Source organism: Cebidichthys violaceus, unplaced genomic scaffold (genome assembly GCF_023349555.1).
Source record: "Cebidichthys violaceus isolate CVI_PGR_0920_01 unplaced genomic scaffold, fCebVio1.0.p SCAF_46, whole genome shotgun sequence".
NCBI classification, from domain to species: Eukaryota; Metazoa; Chordata; class Actinopteri; order Perciformes; family Stichaeidae; genus Cebidichthys; species Cebidichthys violaceus.
In genome coordinates, this window is record NW_027176661.1 from 319,343 (window position 1) to 336,737 (window position 17,395).

The 17,395-nt window shown below is 40.9% G+C and overlaps 1 protein-coding gene across 2 annotated transcripts in view; it reads left to right on the plus strand.

Moving 5' to 3' along the window:
• The window catches only part of camkk1a (calcium/calmodulin-dependent protein kinase kinase 1, alpha a), a 66,467-nt gene extending 51,994 nt beyond the window's left edge, over positions 1–14,473 (plus strand). Inside the window, exons 7-17 of one of the 2 annotated variants that reach the window (XM_068729487.1) lie at positions 1,515–1,551; positions 1,902–1,923; positions 3,490–3,578; positions 4,851–5,050; positions 6,213–6,266; positions 6,523–6,596; positions 8,143–8,230; positions 9,724–9,852; positions 10,584–10,687; positions 11,878–11,925; positions 12,253–14,473. In XM_068729487.1, coding sequence (XP_068585588.1) covers positions 1,515–1,551; positions 1,902–1,923; positions 3,490–3,578; positions 4,851–5,050; positions 6,213–6,266; positions 6,523–6,596; positions 8,143–8,230; positions 9,724–9,852; positions 10,584–10,687; positions 11,878–11,925; positions 12,253–12,325 — 918 coding nt within the window. In that variant the 3' untranslated portion in view covers positions 12,326–14,473. The remainder of the gene's footprint in view (positions 1–1,514; positions 1,552–1,901; positions 1,924–3,489; positions 3,579–4,850; positions 5,051–6,212; positions 6,267–6,522; positions 6,597–8,142; positions 8,231–9,723; positions 9,853–10,583; positions 10,688–11,877; positions 11,926–12,252) is intronic. The other variant, XM_068729488.1, reaches the window with a different exon arrangement.
• The last annotated feature ends 2,922 nt before the right edge of the window (positions 14,474–17,395 follow it).

Below are 17,395 nucleotides of genomic sequence, written 5' to 3' on the forward strand. Positions count from 1 at the left end.
TCCTTGGAAGATGTTTACCTTCACTGTGGTTTTAAATTCACCAGGAATATACATACAAATACTTAAAGTGTGTGTGTGTGTGTGTGTGTGTGTGTGTGTGTGTATATATATATATATATATATATATATATATATATATATATATATATATATATATATATATATATATATATATATATATATATATTAGGTTAGGTAGGCGAGGTTCCAGATGGACTGTGTGTCCCTGGTTTTTGTGGGAGCTGTGAACAGCAGCCTTGCAGAAGCATAGGCTGTGTAGAGAACACCCAATTTCCTTAACCTGGTCAAGGTGGGATTATCAACTGGTTTATCAACTGCATGTACTCCACAGATGTAGCATTGCCCTACTATAACATCGTCAGACTCATGACAGACAAAATCAGTGCAGCGTAATCAGAGATATCGTCTTTTTACTCCACACATTCTTCTTTCTCGTCAAAACGTGGCACCTACATTATCCACAATGCAACCTGACCACAGACAACTTGGTTGGAGATTCTGCTGTGTTATGCTCAAGCCCTCAGGAAGAGCGCTGGGCTTTGAAGACAACTTCCGGGTCTCATACACTTACATGGGGAATGAGATGCCTGTTAATCAGCAGATCATTTTTTTAGGTAAATCAACTTCCCAGTATGAACAATTAAGTAGCTCTTATTTAAATCATTAGGTCCTAAAAGTTGTAAAATGTAGTTGAGAGACCAGATTGTTTTAAAAGTAGCGAGTTTACAAGCTAATTTTAAACCAATAAAAAGTAATAAATCATCATCAGGTGATAGTCGTCGGGTTCAGAGATTGCATTTCAGCAAATGTGTTCCGATTCTTTTACTTACCACACAGACTGTTCACCCGCATTCAACCAAAAACTGCTTCAACGTGATTGGTCAATACTACTCAGACTACAAATGGAAGCAAGAAAGTGCTTTTTTCACAGTAGTACTCTCTGGGACCTCTAAACAGACTTTATACATCCATGGTTATGCTAGTAGTGGCTAATGTAGCCTCAAGCTAGCAGCTCGGGGCTAGCTCCTCTGTCTTTAGGAGGGTTTTTGTGTCACGATCTAGTTTTAAAGCCAGGAAGTGTCCTTCAATTATAAAACTGTGCACATTGAACAGAGAGACACATAAATTGGGGCTAAAAAGGGCCCAAAAGCTTTTGGCCCCAGGGCAAAACCGGCCAACTGCAGAGTTGTGAATTTGCACAACCCCTCAAAGCCGGTGTTTTAAATTACAACTCTGACCAATGTCCTAACTGTTGAGAATTACAAGCAGCTTTCATATTAGAACAAAGAAAAGCCCAAAAGGTCATTTTCAAATGTTTTTTTTAAGTATCAAGGGAGCTATCGTCATGACTCCTTCCTATAACTCTGCTCAGTCCTTGATAAGCAAGATAAGACTTGTCAGCTTCTTAACTGATACCAACAAGAATTAGCACATGTTGGTTTATTACATTTTCAAGTAGAAAGTCTTAACTCATGCCAATGTTAATGTTGCAGGTGCTGGACGATCCAGCGGAGGACAACCTTCACATGGGTACGCAGACCATATTTTCTTTGTCCAAATCTTCCGCCCTATTTTCACCCTCTCTCAGCCTTTGGCACTCGGCACATATGCCGCCAATAAGTGTTCATATGACTTATTCATAATTCCTTCCACACCACCTCACGCATTATGCCAAAAAAAAAAAAAATATTCCATCAGCAGTGCAAGGTCACAGTGCCAGGTCACAGCCTGTATTAGTGTGAAACGTCAAACTCTTCATGCTGTTAATGCTGCTATGTTCATGATAATAATGTGACGCTGAGGTGTCAACCACAGCTGAATGAATGAACAAATGCATTGTGTGGTCTTACGTGTCCCTTCTTATTCCCTTTTTCTGACAGTGTTTGATCTGATGCCTAAGGGGTGAGTAGAGAACGTGCCCTTTTTGAGAATTTTTTTTTTTATATTTTAAGGCTCATCCTCCTCTACCTTCACCTCCTCAATTTCTTCATCACTCCGTCCCTGCCTCCATCTCCGCAGTGTTCTCCATCATCGCACCGAGCAGACACAGTGCAGGTGTTTGTTCCGTCCCCGGCTTCAAAGGGAATCATAACGTTCTTCGATTACTAGTGCCGGTACTCCGTGTACGTGATTCACGTCCTGATGCACGAGCTGTTCCTTCCTACACAAAAAAATAAATAAATAAAAAATAAGCAAATTCTAATGATCTGCAACTTTTTGTTAGTGAATGGAGGTGGGAGGGGGTAGCTGGTATCATTTCACATATTTGCATAAATTAGTTATGTATACCTTTTATACTATTTATTGACTGCTTCATCATGAGAGAGGGTTTTTGCTCTCATGTTTTGGATTGTTGGATGAAACAAGCAGTTTGATGACGTTTCCTTGCGATTTGTGAAATTGTTTTGGGCATTTTTTATTTCTTAAGACATTGTGCGGACTAAAGGATTAGTGAATGAATTGAAAAGTTACAACACTCTATTGTATCCCCTGCTATTTAGCATTCATACGCACTATATAAACAATCAATTCGTGATTTTTGATTACAAGCATTTATTCAATTTTCAATAATTTTGTAAATCAAAAAATATTGATATAGTTAATCAAGAATTTTGTTTTTCAAAAAATGTAAGAAAGAAAACAAACTAATTGAATACTTTGTAATGAAGCATTAAGTGAAATTTAGAATTGTTTCGATATATCTAGTTAAAGTTTTCTGTGATCGCAACCACTGACGTAATAATAAAAAGTTCATAGCTACTTTGTTTAATATTGTTGGATAATATTCAATTTCTACAGTTTTATTAATATATACTTAACGTGTTTTTATATCTGCTTACAGATATTTACGCTAAATAGGGTGTGGGGTTGAAATTATAAACCAAGAGATTAATCTGTGATGGAAATAATCATTAATTGGCTGCTCTGAACTCTTTTGGTGTTACACCACTGTTTAAATTGTCTACTGCTTGTATGTATACCAACTTAATGTAAGAATGCAAATATCAGCTCCTCTTGGTACCACTAGGTTGTGATGGATATTTTAAACTTTAAAATGGCAAACTCGTGCAAAACAGAATTGTTGGATCAGATCCAGGTTGTTCAACATGCTGTTTTTAACGGTATCAGCTCTGCTCTGATCACTATCTCGGGATAGTTGAAACGTAATTCCCTTTTAATCACAATCGAACCAGGGAACTGCTGCACAGCGTCACAGAATATGAATGTTGATGGAGGTGAAGAAAGCTGTAATCGTGTAGAGCAGTGAGTTCTGTTCACCCATCCAAACATATAACAAATTGTTTTTGGGTGCTGTTGATGTCTCTGATGCATATCTGTATTTGAATGTCTTTACATTTGGAATTTAAATTCCCATGCAAATGACAGAACGACTGACACACATAATGGATTTGTCTGCCTCGCTGTCTGTGTGTTTGTTTTCTCCGCTTCGTGTGCGTGCCTTTGCAGTCCAGTGATGGAAGTGCCCACAGACGTTCCTTTGACAGAAGAGCAGGCGAGGTTATACTTCAGAGACATCATCCTGGGCATAGAGTACCGTAAGTATCTCATGCAGAACAAGGCCTGTCTGAGTCTTTGAACCACATCTGTGAAGTGTTAAACAGACACTAATTTATGCATTTGTACTATGAATTCCCTGGTTCCCCACTCACACCTAAAAGGCTACATGCAGTTTTTGTGGGTGTTCCTAGCGGCCAGGAAAGCATTGGGTATTCCATTTCTAAAGATATAGCTCTTTATCATACCCATTATGAAACTCAAAGTATAAAAGCAGGAACATTTGGAGCACTGTGTCTCTCCGATGGTATGATCTCTCACTACTCTTAAAAACACAAATGACATGGTTGCATCCTCTAATCGAATGGAACAAAATGTTCTTGACCCTCTGTTCCCATGCCCCTGGGTTCTGGCTGCACATTTCTGCCGTCTACCTCATCAGTATCGAGCCTCTGCTCAGTGAAAGCTGTGTCCTCATTTGCTGTAAATCCATTCCACCTGGCTACGGGCCTAATAATTAGGGGTCAATGCTGCCTCTCTCTGAGCTGTGAGGTCCATCTTCAAAACAAGACTACAGAGAATCAGAATCATAACATTCATAGGGTGTTTTTTTTCCCCCTAACAAAATTACATGTAAAGGCCGTATATGCTTTTTTCTAAAACCTAAATGAGCTTAAATGTTAGCGAATTTGCCAGACAGTAGGTCATTGACGTCGTGTGTTTCTAATTTGAGTATTATTGGTGCTGCTGACGACGTTTAATTATCTCGGCTTTTAAGAAGTCGAGTGCCTCATGTTTTAATAAGACCTCCTCAGACAAGTGGGCCCCACTTATCCAGTCAGGGAAGTGTCCAGGGCTTAGCTCCAGATAGCTGTTAAGTACATCTCGAAGCCTTGACACATAACGTTCTGTCTAAGATGAGCTTAGGTTCACATTATTCGCATCATCCCGTTTGGTTAAAGCAACAGTTTATGAACTGGCATAATAATAAAAAAACACTAATTACACGCTCATTTCTGCATTATATACAAGCGTGAATGAAACTAAATGTTTTTGTAGTGTGTATGTCCATATTGTGAACATTAAATATGGGTACACTAGATAGATAGCAGTCAGTCAGATGGTGATTGGTCCAAACTGATTTCTTGCAAGATATCTTTGCAACTGATGGCCAGATTGTAGTGACTTTCAGCTACAAGATGTAGTTTTTTTTAGCCCCACTGCTGTTAAAGGTCCAGGAAAAAACAAAATCATCTGGATGCTGTTCGTCTGTAGTTCTAATAGTCTGACTGTTTACTTCCTCTTACCCTCAGTGCACTATCAGAAGATTGTCCACCGGGACATCAAGCCCTCTAACTTGCTACTGGGGGACGACAGCCATGTGAAGATAGCGGACTTTGGGGTCAGCAACCAGTTTGAGGGCAACGACGCTATGCTGTCCAGCACTGCTGGCACTCCTGCATTCATGGCACCAGAGACCCTTTCAGATGCGCGGAAGAGCTTCAGCGGAAAAGTGAGTTGACTCTACATCCATACGTCTATCCGGTGAGCGTGCCTGGGTCTGAAGACCTGTGATTACAGCGGCTGCTGGTGTCGGTCTAAGCCGGAGAGACCTCATGATTGGAAAATGAGAACCATTAAAACCAAGATGAGCTTTCAGACCTTTGCCGGCCTGCTAATCCATGGAGCAAATTGTCATTGTCAGTCTTTTACCCTGTGTGGGTTAGCTGGTATTAATAATGAGGAAGCCAGTAAAGCAGCTGAGCACAAAACCATTACCGGAGTCAAGACATGGAATAAGGCTATCGGCTTTACACACCTCATATTGATTCGGGAATGTTTCACATCATTATACGGTTCCTACTTTTACAGTCAAACGACGATCAGTCGCGTTTGTCAAGGATCACCCGCCACTCTTCCATAATGATTGCATTGATTTCCACCTGCCTCTACAACAAACTTTTTGCAAAATTACCAGAATAGAATCTTTGATTGCAGACAGAAAGGATGTTGGAGCGGTTCAAGTGCCTGTGGAAATCTATGCAGTCCTATTAGTCTCACATTCCTCCTGATATGGATTTGTTCATGCCATGCTCCAGAGAGCCTTTTGTGTCCATTATGCACCAAATTTCTTTGGTCAAATCAGCAGCGAAATATCGAATATCTGACACTATTATGCCACTTCAACCCAGGTTGTCAGTCCCAGTAGTCCATCAGGCCATCAAAACATGCCAGTCACACAGCATCTCCTCTGACAGCTGAATGTCTGTGGCATTGTGATAGATAACACAGGCTCAGAGGGCTAGTTTTATAATTTCATATCTATCAAGGAACATAAATGGATTCCTAGGAGAGCTATTCATCCAGGAGGAGGAAGAGAGAGAGAGAGAGAGAGAGAGAGAGAGAGAGAGAGAGAGAGAGAGAGAGATGCAGTGCATCTGTTACCTGATCACACACATCCATTTACAAGGTATCTTGATGGTAGATGCCCCCCCCCCCCCACAATATAAAAACAACAACCTAAAATTGTCCCATAAATCACTGTAGGAAATCTGCATTGATTTAGGTCGACGTGTTGGTTTGTGCAACGAGTTGTTTTGATCCCTAGATGTAATGTTTTTCAGTCTGTTTGCTATCATGTCGCAATTAATGTCACTGGTGGCACTTTCTTAAAGGCACTGGACGTGTGGGCCATGGGGGTCACTCTCTACTGTTTCGTCTTTGGCAAGGCAAGTCTGCACATTTTCTTTTATTTCTTTCATCTGGTCCACCAAAGGTAGCAGCAAAGGCTGGGCAACAGGAACAGTATCTATTTTTTGTTTTATGTTTGATGAGCAGCCGTCTAGGCTGTCTCATTTATTTTAGTAATGCTACTAGCTGATTAGTGCTGTTATTTGTCTTAGTTGTCTTTTGGGGTACGTATTTTTCCCTGGCACTGTTCCTTCCTTGTTTTTCTCACTTCTCTTTCCTCACTTCTACCTGCAGTGCCCATTTATTGACGAGTACATATTGGCTTTGCACAACAAGATAAGGACCAGGCTTGTGGATTTCCCAGAAACGTAAGTCCATCCCCTGTGTCTTTGCCTCTCCGCCACTTTATTAAAAGAGACAGCAGCGATGTCTCAGCCACCTCCAGTCCACAGCCGTAATCATTGCCTTCGCCCGTTTGCTATCTTCTCAACTGCATCTCAGTCGCAAAGCCATTTTCCTCTTTTCTGTCAGTTTCAAATTGCATCTGCAAAAACACGAATAGCTTGGCGCAGCAGCCAGTATGACACACAGTAAATGTTCCCTGTATATGATCGCTACAAGCAAGGAAAAAGCAAATGTGGGTTGCCACCTCTATCTTCACTCTGCCTGAAAGGTCAACATAGAAGTAGTTTTTTGAGTGAATAACGCTAGACTAGACGGAGACAAATGAAGATAGGAAAACAGGAAGTCGGGCAGTGGTGATGGACTGAGGGAAAGCACTGATGAAGTGTAAACACAGCACATGTGAAAGGGGCTGCGAGTGGCAGTTGGAGTGTTTGTAAGGACAGGGTGTCATGTTGTCGTGATAAGTGTCTTCCCCCAGTGGGCTCAAGAGACTCCGTGACTGTTCAAGAAGAGGACAATGCTTCATGGACGAACTTACCCCACAGAGTATCGCATCGCCTAATGGAATCATCTCCACACTGTACCGATCGATGACAGTTAGCGGCGCCTTGTCGTCAGCGCTGAGGGCCATTGTACTGTAGATGTAGTGCATTGAACTCACATAAACCTGTTTTAGTCAGACACTAATGACCTCGTTTCCTATCATGCATACTAATGTTATTTTATCAGTGTCAGGGAAAGTGCGTCTTCATAAACATGGTAAACTCAGTCAGCTCACTGTTTGAAATATTGTAGAGCACTGACTTCAATTGCTTTTTTAGCTCTTTAAGTCCTAACAGGACAAAATGGCCCATAAACCAGTGATCCCAACCTCTTTTTGCTGAATCTCAAGAACCCCCTCAATGACACCCACCTTTTTTTGAACCATTTACTTGTATTCCTTTATTTTAAGCTAACTATTTCTAGTGTGAAGCCATTCATTTTAAGGATTGTAACCATTTGTCCATTACTTTTAGCTATTTTAACTGTTACTTTCAGTTAACTATTTTAATTGTCTATCCATACTTTTAGCTAATTATTTCATATGTTTATCCATTAGTTTTAGCTAATTATTTCATATGTTTACCCATTAGTTTTAGGTAATCATTTTCACTGTTTATCCATTAGTTTTAGCTAATCATTTCAACAGTTTATGCGTTACCTTTTAGCTAACTGTTCTGTTTCTAACCTCTCTGCTTGCTTGCTCACCATACTTCTATTTTTCACACTTACAAGTGTTCAGATGTTGCAGCTGACTTAATACGAGGACATTTTTTTTATTATTCAAATTGTGATTTCTATTTTTTCAAATTAGTTGAATTAGTACTCCTCAATCTTCTACTTATCTCTAAACTATGGTTGTCCCTGGTTGAGAATCGCTGCTATGAATTGTTTTCAGTTACTTCAAAAGCCAATTGTTTTCTCTATCAATGACTACATTCTCAAGTCTTTGTTCTGTTTTTTGTGCAGGCCAAAGATCAGTGAAGAACTGCGGACCCTGGTGTTGCAGATGCTGGACAAGAACCCAGACACCAGGATCACCATCCCTGAGATCAAGGTAACTAAGCAGAGGTTTCTTCAGGTTGACGGGCAGCTACCTTCAGCACAATCATAGCAAGGATGTCATTGTTCATGTTCAGACACACACACACACACACACACACACACACACACACACACACACACACACACACACAATCTCCTGTGATTGGCTCAAAAGACTCTGACCCCACTGTGGTATTTACACTGGGGTTAATTCGGCATGATGCAAACCTTTTGTCCCTGTGGAGGACTGCGTTAACGCTGAGTCAGTGATACAGGGGGAGGTCCATGACCAGCCATGACAGGTCCCCACTCCCCACGGTGTTTCCATGACACAATCTAATCATGCTTCAGTTAGTCATTTTCTCACCAGAGACTCTGTGTTTATGGAACAAGAAATAATTAGACATCATGTATAACCTTTTACACACACACACACGCACATGCACATCTTTTACTTGCAAAAGTTACAAAATGCAGCTTATTACCCTTTAATGTCAAAATGTTTTTAAAAAAAATAAAGGTGCATTACATAGAAAACACACAGCCTGTTATATACTTTACATTATTGAATTCAAGTTATGGTAAACAATGGTCACCCATTGATATTAGCATACTGCCTTTATACAGTCATCTACTTTTCCTATATAGTCACTGATTTGAAACGGTGGCAGATCTTCTTGGACTTTTGACTGGGATGTTAAAAAACAGTGACCTCTTTAAATTATAATTTCTGAAGGCGCAGCCACACCATTTGGGATGTTAATGGTGGATTAATTGTGTTTAGAGTTTAAATTACTAGCGTGTACCTTTTTGTCATCTTGGAAGTCCTGCATGTCAAAGCCTCCCAACGAGCACTTGAATGCATCAGGGTGTATGCCGCCATTTTAAGGGGTAAGTCTGGAGATGTGTTTCGTATTGCCAACCTCACAAAAGACCAAAAACAGCATAGAACTGATCCTACTAGTATTAACACACCAGTGGGCCATAGAGTGCTGCAAAAGAAAAAGGTGCTTGCATAACAACATTTTTTTACTCTTGTTTGAGTAATGTTTGCTGGGAAAAAAAGGAAATTATTGAGACGTTTATAGAAAAATATAAGTTTGACAAAAATAAACTCCGGCGTGTTGGTCACCGTGATAAGATTATGTGTCTCAAGCAACTTTTAAATCTTTAGTTGGGTTGGGTTTTAGTAGCACAACAACATAAATCAAAGCAGATGGCTGGTTGGCAGAAAATGCTCATGTATAAATCAATAATAGTGTAAAATATGCATGCTGTGCAGTCGCCCTTTGGAATATTTTAAACATGTAACAATGGACTCAGAGCTGAGAGCCAGACTTCCTGTAAAGGTGTTGCAAACTTCTGTTGATACACACACACATGTCTATAATATACTGTGTGTGCGTGTGCGTGTGCGCGTGTGCGTGTGTGTGCGTGTGTGTGTGTGTGTGTGTGTGTGTGTGTGTGTGTGTGTGTGTGTGTGTGTGTGCGCATGTGTGTGTTTAGATGGACCAGTGGGTGACCCAGGGAGGCATGGAGCCCTTGCCTCTGGAGGAGGAGCACTGCTCTGTGGTGGAGGTGACAGAGGAGGACATCCAGAACTCCGTCAAGTTTGTTCCCAGCCTCTCTGCCGTGGTAAGGAACCCTGAGAATCCTCCATTCGCCGAGCGCTTTTGTGTCAAGTCGATGCGTCTTTGCTCATCATTTTTCAAGAGAGGTGAAGAGAGGCTGCTCCCTAACAACTGCAGTCCTCTGTTAACCATGATGGTGACAAAACACTGCAACATAGTGATTTAACTCTTTAGAGGGCAGCCTTGGTCGCAAGGACAAGGCAAGGAAACAACTTCCTACATCATCCGGCTCCATCAATGCTCTAATGTTGCACCGATTTGGAAACACACTTACATAGTTGCATATACAGGCAGGCACATTTGAAATGTAAATGCCATCAATCCCTGGATCTATAGCACACTATAGATCGATTACAAGCCAATGAAGAGGTTAGAACATTCTCAGTGCCACAATGATAGCTTCTATATGGACTTGTATGAAGTTAGCAAGATATTAACATTAGCATGTATGACCTTCCTGTTGTTAACCATCAAAATATACCAGCCATGCAGAAGTGCAATAACAAACATTGTCAATATAGGATTTATTAAGTATTATCTATCAGATGTAGGGAATCCTGAAAAGTTTAAATTTTTTATATACATTATAAACGTAACATAACTCAGACATTCTGGTTTGCTTCCACCCTTGTGTGCAAGTCTCCCACTGAATCCACTCTGCTCTGTCCTCCGTGCAGAACCACAGCAGAGCTTTTGCACGTCGTCGTAACCGTCCTGTGCTTGTGAATGTTTCAGATCTTGGTGAGAGCCATGCTGAGGAAGCGCTCCTTCAGCAACCCCTTCGAGTGTCCGAGCAGGAGAGAGGAGAGGTCCATGTCTGCGCCTGGCAGCCTGCTCATGTAAGCGTTCGTCGTCCATAACGGTCATCCACGTCCAGACCTCCCCCTGAGTCACTTAATACCTGTAGATCTGTGATCCTGGAAGAAAAAAACACAACCTTGAGATTGCTTGAGACTCTAAAACAGACCGGTACTTCACATCTGTCTCTTCTTGTCTGCTGCATCAGGTTAACTAACATTCAGCAGCAGCTGCTTTGCGTTGCCATAGCACCATAATTCATTCTTTCATTGTATGCAGCGGAGCTTCCAGCTTTTATAAGTGTTTCTTTTGTGTGTTGCTTCCAGCTTTCAAGGGTAGAGGGGTTCAGAGTGACAGAGGATGATACAGATCTACCGGTGCCTCAGGCTGACCTTGACTTTTCTGTAACACGGATTGAACGCGTCACTGGGGGGAACAAACGGGCAATTGCCTTGACCCGTTGAGCAATTCCGACATGAACAGTACAGCCGAGGGCTCTATTGTCCCATTGTGAGGGGTTCTGTTGGATGATTTCTTCTCTATCTAGGCCGAGGTTTCCCCTGATGCGCTGTAGGCAGTCAGAGAGCTGCCATCTAAGGTGAAGGTGCTTCTAGAGAACGTGAAGGGAGTTTGAGACAACACTGTCCCCTGCTGGAGAATAGAGGGGGAAAAAAAAACCAAGGCTTCTGTCTTCTACTACTCAACTGAAATGTTTAGTCCATCTGTCCGAGTCTTGATCTTCTAGTCACCATGAATTATAAACCGTATTGATTAATAGAAGGAATATAAAATGAGAATATGGCTCACACGTAGCATTTTATTATCTGTTTCAACCACTTTCATTTTGACCCGATTTGTAAAATTGGTGGAGAGCCCCTTTAAAAAATAAGTTAAATAAATAACTTATTTAAATAAATTAAATAAAAAGTACAAAGATGATTTTTTTTTTTTTACCTTGCTTATTTTGTCTGAGCAGTCAAAGTCCTAAAATATTTGATCTTTAACAGTATGAAGTAGAAAAACAAAAACTGATTATGAAACGGTTGATCAATTTACTGGTCGTTTCTGCACTAAAATCAAAGCCACACATCCACGCATTTTCAGGTTGAGGAGGTAAAGTGTTTTGCCTTTGACCCCCCCCCCCCCCCCCACCCCGCCCCGAGGTGACCTTTGCCCTCTCACCTGTGACCTTTTTTTTTTCCCACCCATCTTTTCTCCCACTGTGCTGCAGGGACTCTTGGCCCTTCCGGCCCACTTTAAAACTGCACCCTTCTCTCAGGTAACACTTTGTGCAGCACAGTCCGACACGCTGTCTGTCCAACATCTACCAGCCGCCGCGCCCATTATCATCATCATCATCTTAGACTCCTCCCATCATGACAAGTGATGGAGCAGCCTTACCCTTCCCCAGCTGTCACCGCCCCCCAAGAGTTCCCTCATCTCCCTGCCGCTGTCATTTAATGCCATCTTTTAACATTCATCATGTGACCAAAAACGCTTCTCTGGTTTTGCTGCATTCGGAGAGATGAAGCACGGTCTTAATAGTACCATCATTTAGATCCCTCGGAGTGCTCATATTGACCCCTGTCTCTCTTTCTTGTTGCAGAAAGAGCAGCACGGGAGACGGACCCAGAGACGGAGAGCTGGAGGACCTCCACGAAGACGAGCCCTCCTCTTGAGTCTTTCCACAGAGCTTTGTCCTCTTCACACGTGCGCTCCCCCTTTCATCCACTCATTCCCTTCAAATCAGTGACACACTACAGGCGTATCGTTCTATACACTGGACAGACTGACGGTTTCTAAACCCGCTTTATCGCTTTTTGTTTACGCTCGAACTCCGGCTCGCTACCATCTTTGCTTCGTTAGCCTCTGAGCATCCTTTCTCTCCCCCTCAATCTTCCTCCTCTGCCGTGGAGTCTCTGGGCACTGACTTTGATCCACAATGTTAATGTGCTGTTAACCACTTACTGTTGTGACTGGCATCAGTGAACAAGAAGAGGAACTGCTGAGGAACAGACACACGCACGTTTGTCAGCGAGCATTACACTGTTAATGTAGGAGGAACACTGTCAAACTCAGATTATTTTTTTCCGCCTGTCTGCATGGATGAACAGTTGGACCTCATCAAACTGCTTATAGCCAGCTGTCCCAGTCATAGGCAGCCTGACTGAGAGAATAATCATCACAGACTTCAGCATGTTAAAGACACTATATTGTCTCTTCAGTGAACGACAGGGCTTTTTTTTACTTTTTATTTCACGTCATTGATATTGTACATAGATGTCTCGAGGTGTCGCCGGTGTTCTCACAGCCCTGTTCTCGTGTCTGTGTCATCAGTGGCTTTTACTTTGGAGCTGAAGTCCTTCCTGTGCCGCCTTCACAGTCCTCAGGCCCGGGTGAGTGAACTTCTCTGACAGGAAGTAAAAAAAAAAAGGAAGTCGGCTGTTGAAGAGCCGTTGCACGGAAAGGACAGCGACTTTGCCACGCTCTAGCACATTTCAAAGTGACTTTCGCCGCTGTGTAATGTGCAATTATTTCTGTGTTCAAAGTCATTTCACGCTCTTGTTTTGTCTGCTGATTCCTGCTCTCTAACGCCGTCTCTTTTCTTTCATTTCTTACTGTGCCGTTTGATTAGATGTGAAGTAATTGCGAGAGAAACTGGAGCTTTTGGAAGTGAATGTTGTGTGATGGCGAGTGTGAACGGACTGGACAAAAAATAAGGACCGTGAACTACTCCGATTGCCTATACCTTAAATACTTCTTCTTACAAATGAGAATGTATTATTATATAACAGTCTTGGACATTTGAAGGCATAAATAATATAATTGTCCAAGATAAACTTCAATGAGTGCTCTTTCACAAGAAATTTAAAAACTCAAAAACAAGGGTAAGGGGAGGTCAAAAAAGGGGGAGCGTTGTATAAGTTTCCTTTTTGCTCAGAGGAGGGAGGTAGAGTTTCTAACGCCCCAAATTGATATTTCAGTATTCCTTTTGCATACTTATTAAAAACAAAGGGAGTTAAATAGTCTCAAACAATGGTTCAGGTGTGCGCAGCGGGTAATAAAGGTGAGCATTGTCTTATGAAAAGGACAACAGTCTCACTGTTTAAGATTTATTTTGATCACAAAATGTTATCCGACCTAAAGTCCTTTTCTCCCGCAGCATCATAACAAAAAAGTTTTTTTAAATGATAGCTAGATGTGTCATACGAAGTAGGCTGGTGTTATAGTTAAATTTCACTCTTTTATGTTTGCCATCAATTTGGGAATCGTTAAGTCCGCTTCAAATGTATGCATTGGTGGCTATTGTGAAAATTATTATAGTAATTGTATTTTATAGATATACGAGAAGTACATTTATACAACATAAATTGGATTGAATTCAAATTAGATTACAGCCCCTCAAGCTCTTGAGAAGTCAAGGATATGGCCCATAATAAAATATACTGTAGATAATCAGTCCCTATAGATAACAAGTTTGGGTAAGCTAGTTTGTTTGCATTCCAATCCGGTGATATCACACACATTGTTTTTTTTTATATATATATTTGAGTCATTTGTTTGCCATTCAAGGTGGTAAAAAAAACCCACCTTGAATGGCAAACATTCAAGGTGCGCTTAGCTTAGCTTTGCATTTCCTCTTTTAATCTTGCTGTCAATGTTCTCAAGGGAACATCACTATCATTGTTCTGTTTGTGTTTGTGTGTTTGTGCGGATGTTCGTCTTTGTCGCCGGTGCATTACTGGCATTCCTCTGTGTGACCTTGTTGAAAAAAACTAAAATACTGCTTATATTTAAATATTTGCATTTCCACTTCCATATACATATTAAAGTTATTATCATTACTATATATATATATATATATATATATATATATATATATATATATATATATATATATATATATATATATATATATATATAGACACACACATATACATATATATATATATATATATATATATATATATATATATATATCACTACTGGTACCGGCCAGCTGTTTAAAATTGTATAGTTTATGATCAAGGAAAAAAACTGTGGTTCACCTGTAAAACACCATGTTTACTGTGTATCCGTCTGTTCTCAGTCTCCTGTGCTTTTGATAATCATTCTGCATGTGGCAGCATTGCTACATTTGTTTTTTGAGATTTCTTTATAAACTGTTTTCATTTTGCTGTAACTCTTTCTCCCGCTGCTACAGCTGCAGTCATGAGACGTTTTCTTTGTGTTAAACATTCATCCAAAGCTTTTAAACTGATTTATATTATATTTGATGAAAAAATAACATTACCACGTGGCCATATAGAAAGGTCCAAAAGGTGTCGATCAATCCACATTTCCAGCTAGAGATTTCCCACCTCTGCTACAATTTCTTGCCAATCTAAACTGCATTTAATTTTTCAGTCATTTTGTCAGTTTTGTAAACATACTAGTCAGCTCTTTTTATTAGCTGTGAGTACATTTGAATGACATCTGCACTGTATTAACTCTGATTGCGCATGCCAAATTGTATTGAATTTTCCCCAAAGGTGGTATTGATACACTGAAATGGTCCCAACTGTCTGTGACTTTCTTTCAATACTGCAAAGTTTTTTTTTTGAGAAATCCACAACACTTCACATACTTTATTCTCCCGAAAAAAAACAGCATAACTGCCACCGCTTAGATGCAGATCTGAGTCCAGATACAAATGAAATACAAATATCAAATTGTGCATCCTTGATGGAGCTTTGCTCACTAGAAATGCTTTTTTCTCACTTAGTTTCCTTAGTGTAATGACACAAAGAACAAAACAAATCAATGTGTAGTCACACTGCAGGAAGGGAGTGAATGGAATAATGTCTCATGATGTCAGGTCATCATTCTATCCAAAGGAGTGTGGGAGAGTGAGTTTGTACGCCACGTTCAGTCGGGGACGATCTGATCGCTGCTGTGCGTCGTGTGTGTGTGTGTGTGTGTGTGTGTTAAAGGTGCCTGCCGTCTCGTGTCGTCTCGTGCATTTCTCTGAATGTCCTTGCGTCGCTCGTATAGAAACAGAAGCATGGCACATCCCTATGGAATGCAATTGTTACAATGTAAATATGTACCGATATATATAAAGAAGCTATTTTTTTGCATGCTTTTTGTACACCTAGACATAATCAAAGAATTAAAAAAAAGAACATCTGAATTCTCTGGACATGTTGCCTGTATTCCTGTTTGACTACTGGGGACAAAAAAACAAGACAAAAAAACAACAGTAATGTTAGTGTGCATCTTTTATTGAACTGCAGACCACAAGGTGCACGCTGGGGATGAGTCACTCCGACAGTGACGTCATGTGTATCTTGTTTTGACAAAAGACAGCAACAGAGGTAATGGATGAGTTGTGGATGAATCCTGTACACACAGATGCACCAAAGTGTTCTTTTAACCTTGCACGGATAATGGTGGAGGTAGAGGTTACACCCAAAGTGTGAAACAAAAGCAAACCGAGATACGCCCTTAATAAAAAATGTACAGCTGAGCCACACTAAAGCTCTACAGTGGCTTGCAAAAGTATTCATACCCCTTGAACTTTTCCACATTTTGTCACATTACACGCCACAAACATAAATATATTTTATTGGAATTTTATGTGAAAGACCAACACAAAGTGTCACACAATTGTGAAGTACAAAGAAAATTATACATGATTTTAAATTTTTTTCACAAATAAAAAACTGAAAAGTGCAGTGTGCAAAATTATTCAGCCCCCTTTTCTCTGAGTGCAACCAATTGCCTTCAGAAGTTGCCTGATGACTGCTGAATGATTGAATGTTGACCTAATGACTAAATAGAGTCCACCTGTGTGTAATCTAATCTCAGTACAAATACAGCTGTTCTGTGACAGCCTCAGAGGTTTGTTAAGAGAATATTGGGGAGCAAACAGGACCATGAAGTCCAAGGAACACACCAGACAGGTCAGAGATAAAGTTGTGGAGAAGTTTAAAGCAGGGTTAGGCTATAAAAAGATTTCCCAAGCTTTGAACATCTCACGGAGCACTGTTTAATCCATTATCCGGAAATGGAAAGAGTATGGCACAACTGCAAACCTACCAAGACACGGCCGTCCACCTAAACTTACAGGCCGAGCAAGGAGAGCACTGACAAGAGATGCAGCCAAGAGGCCCATGGTGACTCTGGACGAACTGCAGAGATCCACAGCTCAGGTGGGGGAATCTGTCCACAGGACAACTATTGGGCGTGCACTCCACAAATCTGGCCTTTATGGAAGAGTGGCAAGAAGAAAGCCATTGTTAAAAGAAAACCATAAGAAGTCCCGTTTGCAGTTTGCCAGAAACCATGTGGGGGACACAGCAAACATGTGGAAGAAGGTGCTCTGGTCAGATGAGACCAAAATTGAACTTTTTGGCCTAAATGCAAAACGTTATGTGTGGCGGAAACCTAACACTGCACATCACCCTGAACACACCATCCCCACTGTCAAACATGGTGGTGGTAGCATTATGCTCTGGGGGTGCTTCTCTTCAGCAGGGACAGGGAAGTTGGTCAGAGTTGATGGGAAGATGGATGGAGCCAAATACAGGGCAATCTTGGAAGAAAACCTGTTGGAGTCTGCAAAAGACTTGAGACTGGGGCGGAGGTTTACCTTCCAGCAGGACAACGACCCTAAACATAAAGCCAGGGCTACAATGGAATGGTTTAAAACAAAACATATTCATGTGTTAGAATGGCCCAGTCAAAGTCCAGACCTAAATCCCATC